We start from the raw sequence: 18,699 nt of genomic DNA, 5'->3' as shown, positions 1-18,699 counted from the left end.
AATATACTGATAATCTGAGAGCCTTTATGGGCAGACAGTATACTATCCCACTCATCCATTAACAGATCTCCCTAAGTCATCTCCTCCTCTGACAGCAATAGACCTGTTAACCAACCACTGACCGGCACTGCTCTGATCACCCAGTATCATGCTGGCCTTTAAAAACTCAACCACATCTTTCACCTGGGTTTTGACTACCTCTAGGATTCGACTACCTCTCATCATGCACTGAGATGTCATATCTATCCTATCCAAAATCCTACACACATCACCCAAAGGAGTGTTCTGCCACCCACCCAATCTATAGAATATCCTTGTCCATGTTATATATCAGCTATGCAGCAATTACTGTGCAGCATTCTATGTTGGCATGACAAGTGACCAGCTATGTACTTCCATCAATGGCCCCCACAAAACTGTGTCAAACTGAGAACTTGAGAAACCAGTTTCCAGACATGCTGTGAACCACAATACAAATACTTCAACAGCTGCTTCACTATGCAAGCCATTTGGATACTCACTCCCAGCAGTAATTTCTCTGAACAACGCTGGTGGAAATTCTCTACATCTATGTGATTACTCTGCTATTCACAATTAAGTGCCTGGCAGAGGGTTCAATGAACCACCTTCAAGCTATCTCTCTACCATTCCAATCTCGAACGCTGCGGGTGGGAAAAACAAGCACTTAAATTTTTCTGTGCGAGCCCTGATTTCTCTTATTTTATCATGATGATCATTTCTCTCGCAATTCTCCTGGCCTAAAAATCTGCTAATCTGTTTCCCCCTGCCTCACTTTATCTTGTCCCTCTCAGTCTCTCTCTGCCACCTCCCCCCCCCCCCACTTCATTTCCACTTTCTTCCACTTCCTTCCTTCTCCCCTTGCTCTGTCTCTTATATGCTCTACCTTCTGAAGTCCTTTCATCTTGTTGTGCAGCCACCGAGTCATCTGTCAAAAGAACTGCCTCACACTATCCCGCTATCTCCTCCTGACCTTGTGCATCGTTTCCTGTTCCCTCCCACTTCTATCTACATCAACATCTACATCCATACTCTGAAACCACTGTGAAGTATATGGCAAAGGGTATGTCCAATTGTACCAGTTATTAGAGTTTCTTCCCACTCCATTCACTTACGGACCACAGGAATAATGATTGTTTGAATGGCTCTGTGCATCTTGTAAGTATTCTAATCTTGTCTTCATGATTCCTGTGTGAGAGACACATAGGAGGTTGTAGTACATTCCTAGAGCCATCACTTAAAGCCATTTCATGAAACTTTGTTAGTACACTTTCTCAGAATAGTTTATGACTGTCTTCAAGAGTTTGCCAGGTCAGTTTCTTCAGTGTCACTGTAACACAGTCCCATGGGTCAAATGAACTGACCATTCATGCTGCCCTTCTCTATACATATTCAATATCCCCTGTTAGTCCTTTTTGGTTCGGTTCCAATGCATCTGAGCAATATTCTAGAATGGGACACACGAGTAATTTGCAAGCAATCTTTTTTGCAGACTGGTTCCACTTCCCCAGTATTCTACCAATAAACTGAAGTCTACCATCTGCTTTACCCACAACTGAGCCCACGTGGTCATATCCCTACAAAGCATGACACCCAGGTATTTGCATGAATTGGCTGTTTCCAACTGTGACTCACTGATATTATTGTCATAGGATACTATGCTGCACCATTTTGAAATCTTATCAATATCTGACTGAATATTTATGCAGCTTCTTTCAGACAGCACTTTATTATAGATAACTGCACCATCAGCAAAAAGTCTGAGGTTACTATTAATATTGTCTGCAAGGTCATTAATATACAATATGAACGTCAAGGATCCCAACACACTTCCTTGAGGCACAGCCCAAGTTACTTCTACTTCGAGTATGACTCTCCATCCAAAAAGACCTCAATCCAGTCAACAAAATTTCATGCGATATCCTGTATGATCGAACTTTTGACAATAGACATAGGCATGGCACTGAGTAAAATGCTTTTCAAAAATCAAAAAATACTGCATCTACCTCACCACATGGATATAAAGCTTACAGTCTTTCATGTGAGAAAAGTGGATGTTGGTTTCACATGATTTTTTTTTTTTTTTTAATCCATGCAGGTTGGCACGGAGGAGGTCATTCAGTTAAGAGCTCGGAATGGAATAGAAAAAAGTACGTACATCTCTGAAACTCATTCCAATTCCGGGAGCGGAAAGACTTACCTTAGGGGGAAAAAAGGACAGGTATACACTCGCAAACACACACATATCCATACGCATATACCCTTTTTATTTGCTACCTGTCACCACCACCATCCCCTTTCTTCCCTATTCTTTCACACTATGGTACCACATTTTTTTCTCATCGTTTTTCTTTCCTGTGTTTTCACTGCTGCTTGAAGCCCTGCCATTACTTTTGAGATAGCTCTCATTGCTGAATCACTGATTAGGGTCAGCTCAACCCAAAGGTTGGTTTGAACACTCAAGTGGTATACTAGGCAGCCATGTTGGAAGTGGTATGCCCTTGCCTTTCCTCTGACCTTTGACTTACTGAGCCAGTTATCAGGGAAGCTAGAGTTTAATGGGCATTCCAAACAATGCTGAAACTTGGTATATTTGCAATAAGAAGTCATTATCAGAGGTGAAAGAAATTATAAGTTATGGAAACAAACTGCTTGGACCAACTGAGAATTGAATCTCAGACCTCTGGATTTGTGGCATAAAACTGCATCACACAGCTCATTATTGATATCCTGGAATTTAAATTTGTAATTGTTCCCGACTCCTTTCAGTATCAAGTGTTTGTCGTGATACAGTGTTTGGAATAATGTAGCCTTCCCTCAGGATTCTGCATATATTATGCTCACTTTCCTTGTTTTTTTACTTTTCTCTTTTTTCAGAATAAATGGTTCGCAGCTCTGTACTAATGGTACAATAGATATTTTTTTTACATTAAATATCACCTGACATTTCATCATTGTTATTTTTTTGGCAATAAATGCTCCACTTCTGTCTCCACATTGTTAATACTGTATTTTATTTTTACCTGTTTTTCCAGCAGTCTTTAATGCTATTTGGTAGGTCTCATCTCTTGTTCCTTTAAACCGCCTTGTTTCAGCCCTACATTTCCAATTACTTATTTTTTTCCTTTCTTTCCTTACTCATCTGTTATTTTTAAGTCACTTTATGTACCGTAACTCACTATCTACCCTTTTATTCTCCAGCCTCCTTTGCAAAACATTCTCTCAAGAAGAACCACAGATATTGTCTATACTAAAACCTTCATGTGTACATAATTTTCGCCTATTCTTTTTGGAAAAAGACACACTACTTCAATTGCGTTGACCAACAGTACAAGACTGGGCAGACAATATCCTTGCCTCTTCACTTCCCAGGTGAAGAATTAATTCTGGTCACCATAAAATTACTTAAGTGTTTCAACTGCCAGATTAGTGGTGGAGTACATCCCTCTAGAGACTGCCAGCCGGTCATGCCATACGACTATATTATTTTTAGTGTTTGTGTGTTTCATTGCTTCTCATGGTCGACAGACCAATTAACACTAGAAAGGCAGAAGGGATCATGATCCCTGTCATACATTTTTCATCAATATCATACCGAAAATTTTTACTTCAATCATGATATCATAACTTTTCCTAATTTTTTCTCCTCTGTATGAAGACTTGTTATTATTATTATTATTATTATTATTATTATTACAAAATCTTTTTGGGCATAAATTATGATAAATTTGCAACTATCAGAGGAAATAATGCTTTGGGAGGTGCAGTCTGCATGAACGTAATGAAATCTTTTTGACATTGCTTCCTGATGTTTCCTATCTGTAAGACAATTTCATCAAGATACTAAAGCTGATCTTTAGCACCAACAGCTACTTTGCTTTTATATTCCACAAGCCACTTACGGTATGTAACGGAGATTACATCACATACCATTTCTTTGTCCTCCCAGTTCACAAATGGTGCACAGAAATTAACTGTCAGGTAGCCTCTGTATAATATCAAGTTGTTCCAATTTGATCACAGTGGTAGGTAATACAGTGCTTAACACATCTTGCAATGTGTGCTCTTACAATATTATGAAAAGGACTGCTGTTCTTTACCATATAGTGGAGATGCTATTTGCAGATAGGCACAATAAAAAGAATGGCAAACAAAGGCTTTTGGCCAAACAGGCCTTCATCAGAGTAGATGACACACACACACACACACACACACACACACACACGAGAACTGGTTGAACAAAGGTTTTGTAAACAGTGTCAGTCCTTCACAGAGCATGACTGAATAAAATCTTCAGTTTTCAACCCACAGCAACTGAGTTACAATTTTCAAGCTTTTGGCAGCTGTCACCACCATATTCTTCAGCAGCTAAAATACTGACAGGCAGGAATGGAAAGGAGAACACCCCACTATTCCCCACATATCAATAGTATGCGAGTTACTGAAAGCACAAGAATTATGATTGAGCTGATGTAACTTTAAAACTGTGAGGATTTGATTTAGTAAATTATTTGATTTAGTAAATTATTACCTTCTTGGATAAATTACATTCCTTTACAACCTTTCCAAGAATTTTAGCCAGAGATCTCCCTTTTCCTAGAACTGGTCTTATATGGCCATTCAACTTCAAATTACTACCACTATATATTTGCAATTGGTCACTAATGGCAGAGTGAAACAATAATAGCACTTCTGCATATTTATATGAAATACATTATATTTGTTTATGTTGATGATCAGCTGTCATTCAGTACACCGAACATCAATTCTCTTCAGGTCTCTCTGCATTTCCCTGAAACTTCCCTGCAGTTGTGACTTCCCCACATAGATCATCATCGTCCATAAGCAGTACCATGAAGTTATTGCTAATACAGATAAAAAAATTCATAAATTGTAATGGTTCTACAGCAATTCTTTGAGGTGTGCCCGAAGTTACTTTCACATCTGACAATTTCTCCCCATTTATAACAACATACTGACCTATATTTGCCATAAAGTCTTTCAGTATTATTTTATTAACTAGTCAAGTTTAGCAAAATATATCAATACTCTTTGAATGCCCAGGAACACAGTATTAACACTTGCTGCTTCCGTATCTCATGAACAAACATAGCATGCTAAGTTCATATATGATCACCACTTGCAAAACCAATACCTGCAGACTCTTTATTAATAAATAGAGCAGAAAATAATTTTTTCAGAGGGACACTCCACAAAAGCTACAAAATAAGTCATATTAATATGCTTCATACACAAGGTGTACTTTGCAGAGACTGGTGACTTTTTACATCTGTGGTACTGATACATTACTCAAGAATTTTTTGCACCTATTTCAGGGATGTAAGTCATTCTGCATTCAACACAGGTAATACAGCAGCGAAGACTGCTAAAATGATAAAGTACTCACATTTCTTTCTCCAGCAATGCTTGAATTACTTTGCTCCCTTTGGCCATTGTTTGATCTTGTTTGTTACACAACACTAGGAATGGTGTTACATTTGATTTGATACTCGGTTCGGACAACAAGGTGTACAAGTATCTGAAACAAAACATATTATTAATACATAATGTATATGCACACAATATCATTCGTAGACATGCTAAGCAGATCTTTCTACCATTTAGTTGATCAAATATTCCACAAATTATTTTTGTTGCAACGGAAAACATAGCCAATATAAATTTTTCGAATGATAACAGTATGTTTTACTGGCTAACATTGGTTGAATAAAAAAATCATTTTATTTTGTGATCATCACTACTACACAGTTTTGGGTGTGTAGCCATTTTTACTTTGTTATTTTACATCACTGTTATTCAGGATACATTTGGTGTCACATTTTAATTTTAGATTCTGGCCAACTCGTGGAACAATGTGTGATGAACGTTCAAATTGTAACCCAAGTATGTCCATTTCACAAATTATACTATACTCACATGAAAAATCAGTACACAGCCTAAACTGAACAGTAGTCATGATCATGAAATAAAATTAAGAAACTGCTGAACCAAAAGAGTGAAGCACCCAGAAGACATGGTCAGATGTCAATGTAACTTCATATATGTACACCATCAGCAGCTATGTAAATCATTACAGTTGTAATTCCACAACTGCTAGAGTGCATCAGTGTTGTTCACGTTCAGTGTTGTTACCCGGCCTGGTACGGTACACAAGCAGCGTGATAGGATTAGGTGTTGACTGTACACTGAAGAACATGGAAATGCCACGTACTCATATGGGACAGCATTTTCTGCATCTGACAGAGTCTGAAAGTGGCCTCATTATCAGTCTCCAATTGGTCAACTAGTAATATCATGAAACACCCAGAATTTTGGGGCTTTTAGGTGTGACAGTGGCTTATGTTGAACTCTACGGGAATGTTAGGGCAAGCATGCTCCTCAGTGTCAGGGTCGATCACATCTGATCACCACAAGGGATAATTGCCATATTGTGCACCAAGCACACTGTAACTTCTACTCATTTTCACCTGCCATCTGTGAACAAGAAATGAACTCCTTGCAACAGCCTGTGTCACCCTGCACCACTGGTTAGAGACTAGCAGATGACTGCATTTGGAGTAGTGCTATGGCTGGGAAGCTATGACTGCTGGTGAATAGTGTTGCTGTGTTTTTGGATACGAATCACAGTTCTACATCACAGCTGATGGTTTGGTCGGTTGGTTTAAAAGAGGAGGGGGAGACCAAACTGCAAGGTCATCGGTCCCTTTTTCCCGGTGGTAAAATAATTACACAAAGGGAAGAAAAAAGAAAGGAGACCTACAGCACAACAACAGGAGAAGGAAGAACCAGAAGAATGACAGAAGGACAACCACCACTACCATGGACAAAACAGGAAAAGTAAACCACAGAGAGGCAAGAAACAGGTAGAAGAGGTAAAAACAAGAAAGCAGATGACCGTGGCTGTCCAACCACGAGAATAAAAAGGAAAAGCCAGCCACTCTGCGACACATTAAAATATCCACCCTAAAAGCATTAGAGTGGAGAACACAAAGAGAATGATAAAACCCACCATTGTGTATAAAACGTAAAACTAAATTAGCTGATGAGGCGTTGTCAGCTAAAATTAATGGCAACAAGTCCAGTAACTGAAGAGTCCGTCGCAGGGCAGCCAAAGAAGGACAGCCCACCAAGATATGGGCCACTATCAGCCAGGCACCACACCGACATTGAGGTGGGTCATCACGGAGCAGGAGGTAGCCGTGTGTCACCCAAGCGTGGCCAATGCGGAGCCAGTAGAGAACCACACAGTCCCTGCGAGAGGCCAGCATGGAGGACTGCCACACATTCGTAGTCTCCTTAATGGTATGCAGTTTGTTGTGCGTGCTGAGGTTATGCCATTTCATCTCCTAAAGCTGCAAAACCTTGCAGCGGAGTACTGAACGCAGGTCAGTTGCAGAGAAGCCGATCTCCGTAAGCTGACTCCGTGTAGCCTGTTAGCAAGTACATTGCCTATGATTACGACGTGACCTGGGCTCCAGACAAACACCACAGAATGAATGGACCGTTCCAGGGCATAGAGGGACTCCTGGATGGTTGCCACCAAAGGATGATGAGGGTAGCACTGGTCGATAGCTTGTAAGCTGCTCAAGGAGTCAATACACAGAAGAAATGACTCCCCAGGGCATGACCAGATGTGCTCAAGAGCACGAGATATAGCCACCAGCTTGGCAGTGAAAACACTGCAGCCATCGGGCAAGGAATGCTGTTCAACATGTCCTCCATGGACATACGCGAAGCCGACATTAGCATCAGCCATCGAGCCGTTGGTGTAATCCACTTCATGGCCTGGGACATGTCAAGAACCGAGAGGAAGTGACAGCGGAGATCTGCAGGGTTAACTTCAGTCCTTAGGACCATGTGAAAGGTCCAGGTGAAGCCGCGGGCTAGGAGTACACCATGGAGGTGTACGTGAATGGACCTCAAGTATATGTGGTAAAGGCAAGGACTCCTGTTTGGGAATGAAGAGATTGAACATGAACTGCAATTGGAAGCCCTGACCAGGGCCACCGATGCGGGAAATGAACCACCATGGGTGGGAAAAGGAGACAGTGATTTGGATGTGCAACATAACTGGCCAGCAGTTGTGCATGCCTAACCTGCAATGGAGGGACTCCAGCCTCCACAAGGACACTGGTCACCGGACTCGTCCTAAAAGCTCCTGTCGCTAGGTACACACCACAGTGGTGCACTGGGCCGAGTAAATGCAACGCTGAGGGCACCGCCGAACCACAAACCAGACTCCCATAGTCAAGGCAGGATTGAACAAGGGCTCTGTAGAGCTGCAGCAGCATAGAGCAATCTGCACCCCAGTTGGTGTTGCTCAGGCAGCAAAGGGCCTTGAGGTGCTGCCAGCACTTACGCTTAAGCTGATGAAGATGAGGAAACCTAGTTAATCAGACATCGAAAACGAGTCCTAAGAATTGATTTGTCTCCACTACAGTGAGTGGATCATTATTAAGGTAAAGTTCTGGTTCTGGATGAACGGTACGATGGCAACAGAAGAGCATAACACACGACCTTGTGGCCAAAAACTGGAAACCGTGGGCTAGAGCCCATGACTGCACCTTGTGGATGGCTCCCTGTACGGTCCGCTCAGCAACACCAGTACTGGTGGAGCTGTACGAAGTGCAGAAGTCGTCTGCATATAGAGAAGGTGAGACAGACAGCTCTACATCTGCTGCTAGACCATTAATGGCCACTAATAATAGAGAGGCACTCAATACAGAGCCCTGCAGGACCCCATTCTCCTGGATATGTGCGGAACTATGGGAGGCACAAACTTGGACATGGTAGGTATGAAGTGACACGAAATTTTGGATAAAAATTGGGAGCGGGCCTCGGAGACCCCACCCGTACAATGTGGCAAAGATGATGTCGCCAGGTCACGTCATATGCTTTTCGTAAATCAAAAAGACGGCAACCAGGTGTTGGTGTCCGGAAAAGGCCGTTCGGATTGCAGACTCGAGGGAAACAAGATTATCCTTGGTAGGCCGATACTGGCGGAAGCCGCACTGACATGGAGCCAGCAGGCCATGTGACTCCAGGACCCAACCCAACTGCTGACACACCATACATTCCAGCAGCTTACAAAGAATGCTGGTGAGGCTGATGGGCCGACAGCTATCCATACCAAGTGGATTTTTACCAGGTTTGAGCACCGGAATGACGGTGCTCTCCTGTCATTGCGGTGGAAAGATGCCATCGCACCAGATTTGGTTGAAGATGTCGCTTGTAGTCAGATGAGAGACGTTTAATGATCTGACTGGAGCTGGCTCAGGAGCTGTGTCGGGGCAATGTGCAAGGGCACTGAGGAGCTCTCACTCTGTAAGTGGGGTGTTATAGGATTCACTGTGGCATGTAGTGAACGAGAGGACTTTCCCTTCCAGCTGCCGTTTGAGAGTATGAAAGGTGGGAGGGTAATTCTCTGATGTAGAGGCTCGAGAATCGTGCTCAGCAAAGTGCTCCACAATTGCATTTGTGTCGGTAGATAACACGCCATTTATATTAACACCGGGAACACCTGTTGGATTGTGGAACCTGAAAACACGTTTGATCTTTGCCCAGACTTAGGAAGGTGACATATGGCAGACAATGGTCGAGACATATCTCTCCCAACACTCCTGCTGCCATCATTTGATAAGTTGGCGAATGCGGGCACAGAGCCGTTTAAAGGCTGTGAGGTGCTCCAGGGAAGGGTACCACTTATGCCGCTGTAGAGCTTGCTGATGCTCCTTAACTGCTTCAGTGACTTCTGGCAACCACCAAGGGATTGCCTTTCACAGAGGGCACCCTAAAGATCGAGGGATCGTGTTTTCCGACACAGAAACGATTATTGTAGTCGCCTGCTCAATCATCACATCGATGTTACCGTATGGGGGAGATTCAATGGTGACAGCAGATGTGAAAGTTTTCCAGTCTGCCTTGTTTAAAGCCCATCTGGGCAGGCGTCCGTGGGTCTGATGATGGGGCACTGACAGGAAGATGGGGAAGTGGCGAAATCCATAAGGGGGGACACTAGTACTCATTGATGTACTTTTTTAGACTAATATCAGTGTCCAATGAGAAGTTCAGGTAGGCAGGTGTTAAAGAGGTCCAAAACTCACAAGATTCTCACAACAGTAAAGTAAATAATAATGTTACAATATTTAACCAAAATATTGGTGGATTAAAGGAAAAAGTGGATTCTCACAAAAGTAAAGTAAAAAATAATGTTACTATTTTTCACCAAAATATTTCAGGATTTAAGAATAAAGTAGATGAGCTCCTGGTTTGTTTAGATGACATTGAATCTGATAATGTAATAGATATACTATGCTTGTCTGATATGGAAAAGGTACATATCAGTGGTTATAAACTAGCTGCATATATGAGTAGAGAGAATAAGGTGAGAGGAGGAGTTGCCACATATGTCAAAAGTTATCACTGTGTAAAAAGCTTAGATACAAAAAAGTTTTGTCTAGAGCAACATATAGAAGCATGTGCCTGTCAACTTAAACTGAAGGAGGGCTCTTTTATACTTGTAACAGTATATAGGTCACCTTCAGGAAACTTTCATTTATTCCTGGAAAACTTGGATGCCTTGTTGTGCTATCTGTCAGATACGGGAAAGCAAATTATTATTTGTGGGGACTTCACTGTTGATTCACTGAAAAGGTGTAATAGGAAGAATGACCTGGAAGTCTTGCTCGGTTCTTTCAATTTGACATCTGTCATTGATTTTCCTACTCAGGCAGTAAAGGACAGCAGCACATTGATAGATAACACTTTTATAGACCAAGATAAGTTCAAAAACATAAATTCTTGTCCTGTTGAGAATGGCCTTTCTGGTCATGGTGCTCAGCTAGTTACAATTTATGACATAGGTCCATTCAGTCATTCAAAACTATCCTCCAAAGCTGTGCGTTCAGTTAATGGCTCAACAATTAGAAATTTCAGGGAAAGTTCTTCAGCAGTTAGACTGGGATGAGGTGTACAAGGAACCTGACACTAATTTAAAATATAACTTATTTCATGATACACTTGTAAGAGAATGTGAAAACTGTTTCCCCAAGAAAGTAGTTAAATCTAATTATAAGAAACCACGCAAAAAACCTTGGCTTACTAAAGGAATAAAAAATATCTTGTAACCACAAAAGGGAACTGTATCCAACAACAAGAAAGAGTAATGACCCAGAAACAGCCAAATATTATAAAAACTACTGTGCTACATTAAGAAAGGTTATTAAAAAGTCTAGAAGCATGTGCATCATGTCTGAGATTAATACCTCTGATAACAAAATCAAAACAATTTGGAATATTATTACAAGGGGGAGAGGGCAACCAAGAGTACAGGATGACGGCATTACCATCAAAGCGAATGGAAACTTGACAAACAACAAGCTGGAAGTCGAAAACATTTTGAATAATCATTTTTTAAATGTTGTAGAGACAATAGGATCTAAATGTTCATTAGAAGAAGCAAGGCAGTTAGTGGAAGAGGTCTTACCCACACAATTTGATACAATTGAAATTCCACCGACCTCCTCTGTTATAATACCAAGTTGAACACATATATTTCAAAAACGACACAACACATGTAAGTCACAGAGCAAGTAGACAAAATAAGACGTGTGTACATGGTAACATTCAAATCAGCACTGAGTCCAAGTCTAGCAGCCGCTGGCTGGCTGGCCGCTTAAGCGGCGTGGCTGCTGCATGGCTGGCAGACAGTGCCGCATGTAGAGGACGCGCGTAACTGCGCGGCGGCACTTTGAAAGATCGGCGAGTCACAATACTTTCTCCCCCTTTGAATTTTTTGCGCAGGTCTTGATGGAGGTGGCCTGTAGATTGCTAATGTCCATAGGTGTTGTTTGGCTGGCCATGAAGTCTCGAGGAGGAGGCTTCCCATACAGACGGAAGTGTCCCCAATGATAACGGGTCAAGATGACAGGAGACGTAGGGGTCGAATCTGCTGGGGCCCCGTGCACCAATCTGCCCGTTGCGGCAAGTCCGATTGTTATAACAGGAGACATGGGCGATGTGTCGGCGTCCGTAGGAGAAGGAGGCGAGTAGAGTTGCTCCGACAGATGATGGTCCTCCGGTTCCTGCATGGGCACGTCTCCTGGTGGTGTCTGTTCTTATGCTGGCACTGAGATGATGAAGAGAAGGCTGCGTTGTGAGTAATGAGAGATGCCAAGAGCCCAAGCGTCAGGTAGAGCCAAAGGTGGTGTAGCGGCATTCGGAACAGGCGTTGCTGGCACACGAGGCCGAAGCTGGTCCAAATGACGCACTGCAACACCCGTGTCTGTCTGGATTTCATACAGGCATCGGTCATGGTGTCGTAAGATGCGGCCAGTACTCCATTTTGGCCACCTGCCATATCCCCGTACCCATACAAGGTTCCCGGCGGTGAACCGGCCTAGCGAAGGCACCCGCAGCCGTGAGGTGGAAGGCCGCAGAAGATGAAGTAGCGTGCGGGGCTGTCGGCCATGTAAGAGCTCAGCTGGGCTGTGGTCGCCCATGGGGGTGAAACGATAAGAAGCCAGAAACTGGAGAAGCGCATAATCAGCAGCAGAAAAAGTCAGGAGTTTCCTCATCTGAGCCTTAAATGTGCGGACCAGTCATTCACCCTTCGTGACGAGCACAAAAATCCGCAAATTCGGAAGAGGCAAATTGCGGACCATTATCAGTAACAAGAGTAGAGGGAAGGCCTTCCAAAGAGAAAATGTGAGCTAGAGCACTTGTGGTTGCTGTGGTGGTAGGCGACGTGCAACAGACAATGAAAGGAAAGTTAGAGTAGGCGTCAATTACGAGTAGCCAATAAGTACCTAAAAAAGGTCCCGCGAAGTCAGCATGAATATGCTCCCAGGGATTCTCAGGAGAAGGCCACGGTGACAAAGATGATTTCAGGGCAGCGGCCTGTGACGCACAAGGGCCGCAGGTAGCGACCATGTGTGCGATTTCAGAGTCGATACCGGGCCAGTACACATGACGGCGCGCCAGAGATTTTGTGCAAGAGACACCCGAGTGCCCTTGGTGAAGGAGGCGCAAGACTGAAGCACGCAAAGACGCAGGTACCATAACATGTGGCGAAGCATTGTTGGTGGAAAGGAGGATAACACCATCCCTAGCCGTGAGGCGGTAGCACAAAGTGCAGTAGTTCCACAACGGATCAGAAGTCTTAGCAGACGGACGATCTGGCCAACTCTTCTGAATACAATGTAAAACCTGGGAGAGGGTAGGGTCAGAACCCGTAGCAGCCGCCAGCCAGTCCCTGGTGATGGGGAACCCATCCACAACCCGCTGCTCGGCAACATGTGGAAACGCAAAAGTTCGTCCCTACTGAATGCCAGATCAGGACCCACGGGAAGGCGAGACAGTGCATCAGCATTCGCATGTTGAGCCGTCTGCCAGAAATGAATCTCATAATTGAGCATAAGGAATGGCATCAGAGACGATATTGACAGAGTCAGCCATGGAGAACCCAAAAACGCGAAAGGCATCGAAACCAAAAAGATTTTCCGCGTTACTATGGTCAACCACAAATATGGTAACAGTGCGAATGACAGATTTGTAAGATCCGTCAGCATTAAATTGTCCCAAGAGCAAAATCTTCTGTTTATTGTACATCTGTAATTGTCGAGTTACAGGTGATAGGATTGGAGAACCCAACTGAAGATACGTCTGAGAATTGATGATGTGGCAGTAGACTTCCCTGAAAGGGAAGAAGTACCATTGACAGACAACACAGAAGCAGAATCAGCGTCATGAACATCAGGTATGTGGTCGGATTTACAAACGGATGACACATGACCCTTCTTTTTGCAATTGTGACACACGGCCCAACGTTGGGGACAATCCTCCCGTGAATGTTTCGAAAAACACCGCAGACATGAAGGAAGTTGCCGGGGGTTTTGCGGCAGTTTCTTAGAGGTTTGTTTACGGTTAGGCCGAGGCTGCACTTGGGAGCGTACTGCGGCCACGTCGGCTGGCGGGGACACGCCGTACGCATCGTCAACAGCGCACAGAGGTTGTATTTCCCTGACGTCATCCCACACCTCTATTTGTGCTCCAGCGGCGCAAGAAATTTCGAACGACTGCGCGATGGATAGAACTTCATCTAGAGTTGGATTTGCCAACTGAAGGGCACGTTGCCTAACTTCTTTGTCGGGTGCCGACCGGATAATAGCATCCCGTACCATGGAATCGGCGTCGGATTCTTTGTGAACTTCAGTAACAAATTGACACTTTCTACTGAGGAAGTGAAGTTCAGCAGCCCAAGCATGATAAGATTGATTCGGTTGTTTTTGACAGCGATAAAAGGCAACACGAGAGGCTACCACATGCGTATGCTTTTGAAAATATATGGACAGAAGCGAGCACATGTCAGCAAAGGACAAAGACGCAGAATCTTTCAAAGGAGCCAATTGAGACAACAACATATACATTTGAGGTGAAATCCATGAAACGAACAGAGACTTACATGTTTGTTCGTCCGTGACATGAAATGCCAAGAAGAGCTGTCGAAGACGTTTTTTGTAATCAGACCAGTCTTCCGCGTCTTGTCGTAAGGAGGAAAAGGAGGTATAGACAACGACGAGAAAGGCCCCGCATTGGATGCCGCGACGGAATCGCGAATCGCCGATGTGAGAAGCGTTTGCTGTTCAATGAGACCTTGCAATAGTTGCTCTAAAGTAGCCATGGAAACCTGTGGGTCAACGATGAAAAGGAAAAATCCACTACATTGTCACCAATTGTTATAATGTCAAGTTGAACACATATATTTCAAAAACGACACAACACATGTAAGTCACAGAGCAAGTAGACAAAGTAAGACATGTGTACACAGTAACATTCAAATCAGCACTGAGTCCAAGTCTAGCAGCCACTGGCTGGCTGGCCGCTTAGGTGGCGCGGCTGCTGCATGGCTGGCAGACAGCGCCGCATGTAGAGGACGTGCATAACTGCACAGCGGCACTTTGGAAGATCGGAGTTTCACAACACTCTCCTTCTGAAGATAATAAACTCTCTCAAGAATAAAAGCTCACATGGAATTGATGGCATTTCAAGCAGGATAATAAAAGCTTGTTCCCAAGAGATACGTGGGATTCTTAGCCACATTTGTAATAGCTCTCTGAAGCAGGGTATTTACCCAGATATACTGAAGTATGCCACTGTTAAACCACTGCATAAAAAAAGGGATACGTCTGATGTCAATAACCACCGGCCAATCTCTCTTCTGACTGCCTTATCCAAAATTCTTGAAAAGTAATGTATTGCAGAGTAGCTTCACACCTTTGTAAAAATAAAGTTTTAACAAAATGTCAGTTTGGTTTCCAGAAGAGTTTTTCAACGGAAAATGCTGTATATACCTTCACTAATGAAATATTAAATGCTCTGAGTAATCGGAAGTCAACCATTGGGATTTTTTGTGGTCTCTCAAAGGCTTTTGATTGTGTAAATCACGGAATACTTCTAGATAAGCTCAAGTACTGTGGTATGAATGGGACAGCGCTCAAACGGTTTAAATCATACCTAACTGGATGAGTGCAGAAAGTTGAAATAAGCAGTTCACATAATATGCAAAAAACTGGTGATTTCTCAAACTGGGGAACAATCAAGAATGGGGTGCCGCAAGGTTCAGTCTTGGGTCCTCTGCTGTTCTTAATATACCGGGTGATCAAAAAGTCAGTATAAATTTGAAAACTGAATAAATCACGGAATAATGTAGATAGAGGGGTACATTATTCCGTGGTTTATTAAGTTTTCAAAAATTTATACTGACTTTTTGATCACCCAGTATATTAATGACTTGCCATTCTATATTCACAAAGATGCAAAGCTGGTACTTTTTGCCAATGATGCAAGTATAGCTATTACACCCAACAGACAAGAATTAACTGGTGAAATTGTAAACGATGTTTTTCAGAAAATCACTAAGTGGTTTTCTGCAAATGGGCTCTCATTAAACTTTGACAAAGCATAGTATATACAGTTCCACACAGTAAATGGAATGACACCACTAATAAATATAAACTTCGATCAGAAATTGGTTGCTAAGGTAGAATATTCAAGATTTCTAGGTGTATGCATTGATGAGGGGTTGAACTGGAAAAAACACACTGAAGATCTGCTGAAATGTTTGAGTTCAGCTACTTATCCTATTAGGGTCACTGCAAATTTTGGCGATATAAATCTCAGTAAATTAGCTTACCATGCCTATTTTCATTCTCTGCTTTCGTATGGCATCATATTCTGGGGTAACTCATCATTGAGTAAAAGAGTGTTCATTGCACAACAGTGTGTAATCAGAATAATTGCTGGAGCTCATCCGAGATCATCCTGCAGACACTTATTTAAAGAGCTAGAGGTCTTCACTGTAGCCTCACAATAAATATATTCACTTATGAAATTTGTTATTAACACTCCGAACGAATTCAAAAATAATAGCAGTGTACATGGCTACTACACTAGGAGAAAGGATGATCTTCACTACTCCAGGTTAAATCTAACTTTGGCTCAGAAGGGGCTGCCACGAAAGTCTTTGGTCACTTATCTAATAGCATCAAAAGTCTTGACAGATATCCATATAGCATTTAAAAGGAAATTAAAAGAATTTCTTAATGGCAACTCCTTCTACTCATTAGATGAATTTTTGGATACAGTAAGTGGATAATTTCCCCAACCCCCACAAAAAAAAGGGTCACGTAATATCTTGTATAGACACCTTTTATTAACTTGGCATGTTCCACATCATTACAAAGTGTCGTATTCATGATCTATGGAACAAGTACTAATCTAATCTAACTACCACACATTTCGTCATGAGCAATGACAAGAAAGTGTGCTAAAGATCTCAATGCACAATGGACACACTGCACCATGTAAGGTGCACTTCCCCAATTGGCTCACTCTTTGGGAAAATTTGGAAAGATGAAGGACAAACTCGACAGTGTACCATCACATAAAGGCCAAAACGTGAGACACTCCTTTTAGTCGCCTCGTACGACAGGCAGGAATACCTCAGGCCTATTCTAACCCCCGGATCCACAGGGGGACATCACAACTGATGACCATCGTCAGTGATTATGGCAGTGACTTGGAGAGAGGTCCCATTCTTCTAATGTTGTGGACAGGCACAGCAGTGTTACCCCTGGCACCATGGTATCAGGAGCCATCGGGTATGACTTCCGGGACAGCTGGTAGTGATTAAAGGAACTCTGAAAGCACAATTGTATATAACGGACATACTGCATCCTCATGTGTTACCTCTCTGGTGACAGTATTGTAGTGCCATTTCTCAACAGGACAATGTCTGTCCACACATTACACATGTTGCTATGAACTGCCTGAATGATGTTGAGGTACTACCATGGCCAACAAGGACCCCATATCTGTCCCTGACAGAATGTGTTGTGCCAGCTCAGACATCAACTCTTTCCCAGTGCCAATATACAGGATACCCCAGGACCACTTACAGCAGTTGTGGGCCAGCTTGCCTCACGAGGGGCTACAACAGTTTTACGACACCCTTCTGAACCAATTCAGTGCATCCATCCAGACAAGAGGGAATGTACTGTCATATTGGAAGTGAGTTCTTGCTGCCTAGTTCTTTGTAAATTTGACTACTTGTTATCACTGAAATAACATGATTTACCCTCTCAATTCAAAGTTTAATTTCATGTTGTTCTTCCCTTCTGGGTGCTTCCCTTTTTTTTCCAGGCAGTGTCTTTTAATCCAGCCAATGACAGTCAGGGTGGAACATTGTTATCACTCAAAAAATTCACAAAACTGGTTATCCAGATAATCAGAATAGACGAATAAAAAAGCACATTGTTTCAAAATTAATTTTTCCTTGGACTTTGTGAACAAGTTTCTAAACGTCTCTCTGATCCTCCTCTTTCATCTTTGTCTCATTTTGTCCTCGCATCACATAGGTCTCCATCATCTGGGGATCTGGGCGATCTGCTCCATCTTCCCAACCTTCTGAAACCTATCCCCATTTTCTCCAAGATGAACAAACAGTTCTGAAAATTAGAAATTGGTTTTTTTTCTTTTAGTCTCTTAACAGTATTAGTCTGCCATACTGTCTCCCTGCAAATCATACACAGTACAAAAAAAAAAGGTTACAGTAGACAGGGAGATGGAATGATTAAGTGGAAAATATATAATCCCAGTAAACCAAAAGAAAATATAGCACTAATATCTATGTACTAGTTGATTCTGGGATGGTGTTGAAAGCCAAGTATAATAAATAACTGTAGTCCAACCTAATCAAGTGTGGCTTGATGTAATATATTAGTATTTAAGTATGGTAGAAGAAGGGTACTTTTGATTTTGCATGTGATTCAGAGGCTCCTGGATACTGGAGAGGGGACATTATGCAACCAATTGGGTGAGCTACGAGTACACTAGACAATGGGCAATGCACCATAGTTTCGGGTGGCTGTGAGTTATATCTACAAGGCCTCCAAATAATATGCAAGGAGCACCATGATTATGCTTTTATTACATGTAAAAATAAAAGCCACTAAAACTGTGAATCATGTAGTACTTTCAGTGAAGTTCGTTGTAGGCAGTCATCAAGTTTAAATTTGGCTGATGTAACTGTCAATAAATCTGTGTTCACATACATGATTTATCATTTCTTATAATTAAGTATATTAATTCTTGTAGCAGAAT

General features: G+C 42.5%; 1 protein-coding gene across 1 annotated transcript in view; it reads right to left on the bottom strand.

Moving 5' to 3' along the window:
* LOC124788333 (signal recognition particle receptor subunit beta) overlaps window positions 1–18,699 on the bottom strand; it is a 56,913-nt gene that overhangs the window by 11,268 nt on the left and 26,946 nt on the right. The window contains exon 4 of the mRNA XM_047255583.1: window positions 5,426–5,557. Coding sequence (XP_047111539.1) covers window positions 5,426–5,557 — 132 coding nt within the window. The remainder of the gene's footprint in view (window positions 1–5,425; window positions 5,558–18,699) is intronic.

Source organism: Schistocerca piceifrons, chromosome 3 (assembly GCF_021461385.2).
Source record: "Schistocerca piceifrons isolate TAMUIC-IGC-003096 chromosome 3, iqSchPice1.1, whole genome shotgun sequence".
NCBI lineage: Eukaryota > Metazoa > Arthropoda > Insecta > Orthoptera > Acrididae > Schistocerca > Schistocerca piceifrons.
The sequence above is the reverse complement of the archived record's forward strand: the minus strand, read 5'-3'. Positions and strand labels throughout refer to the sequence as shown.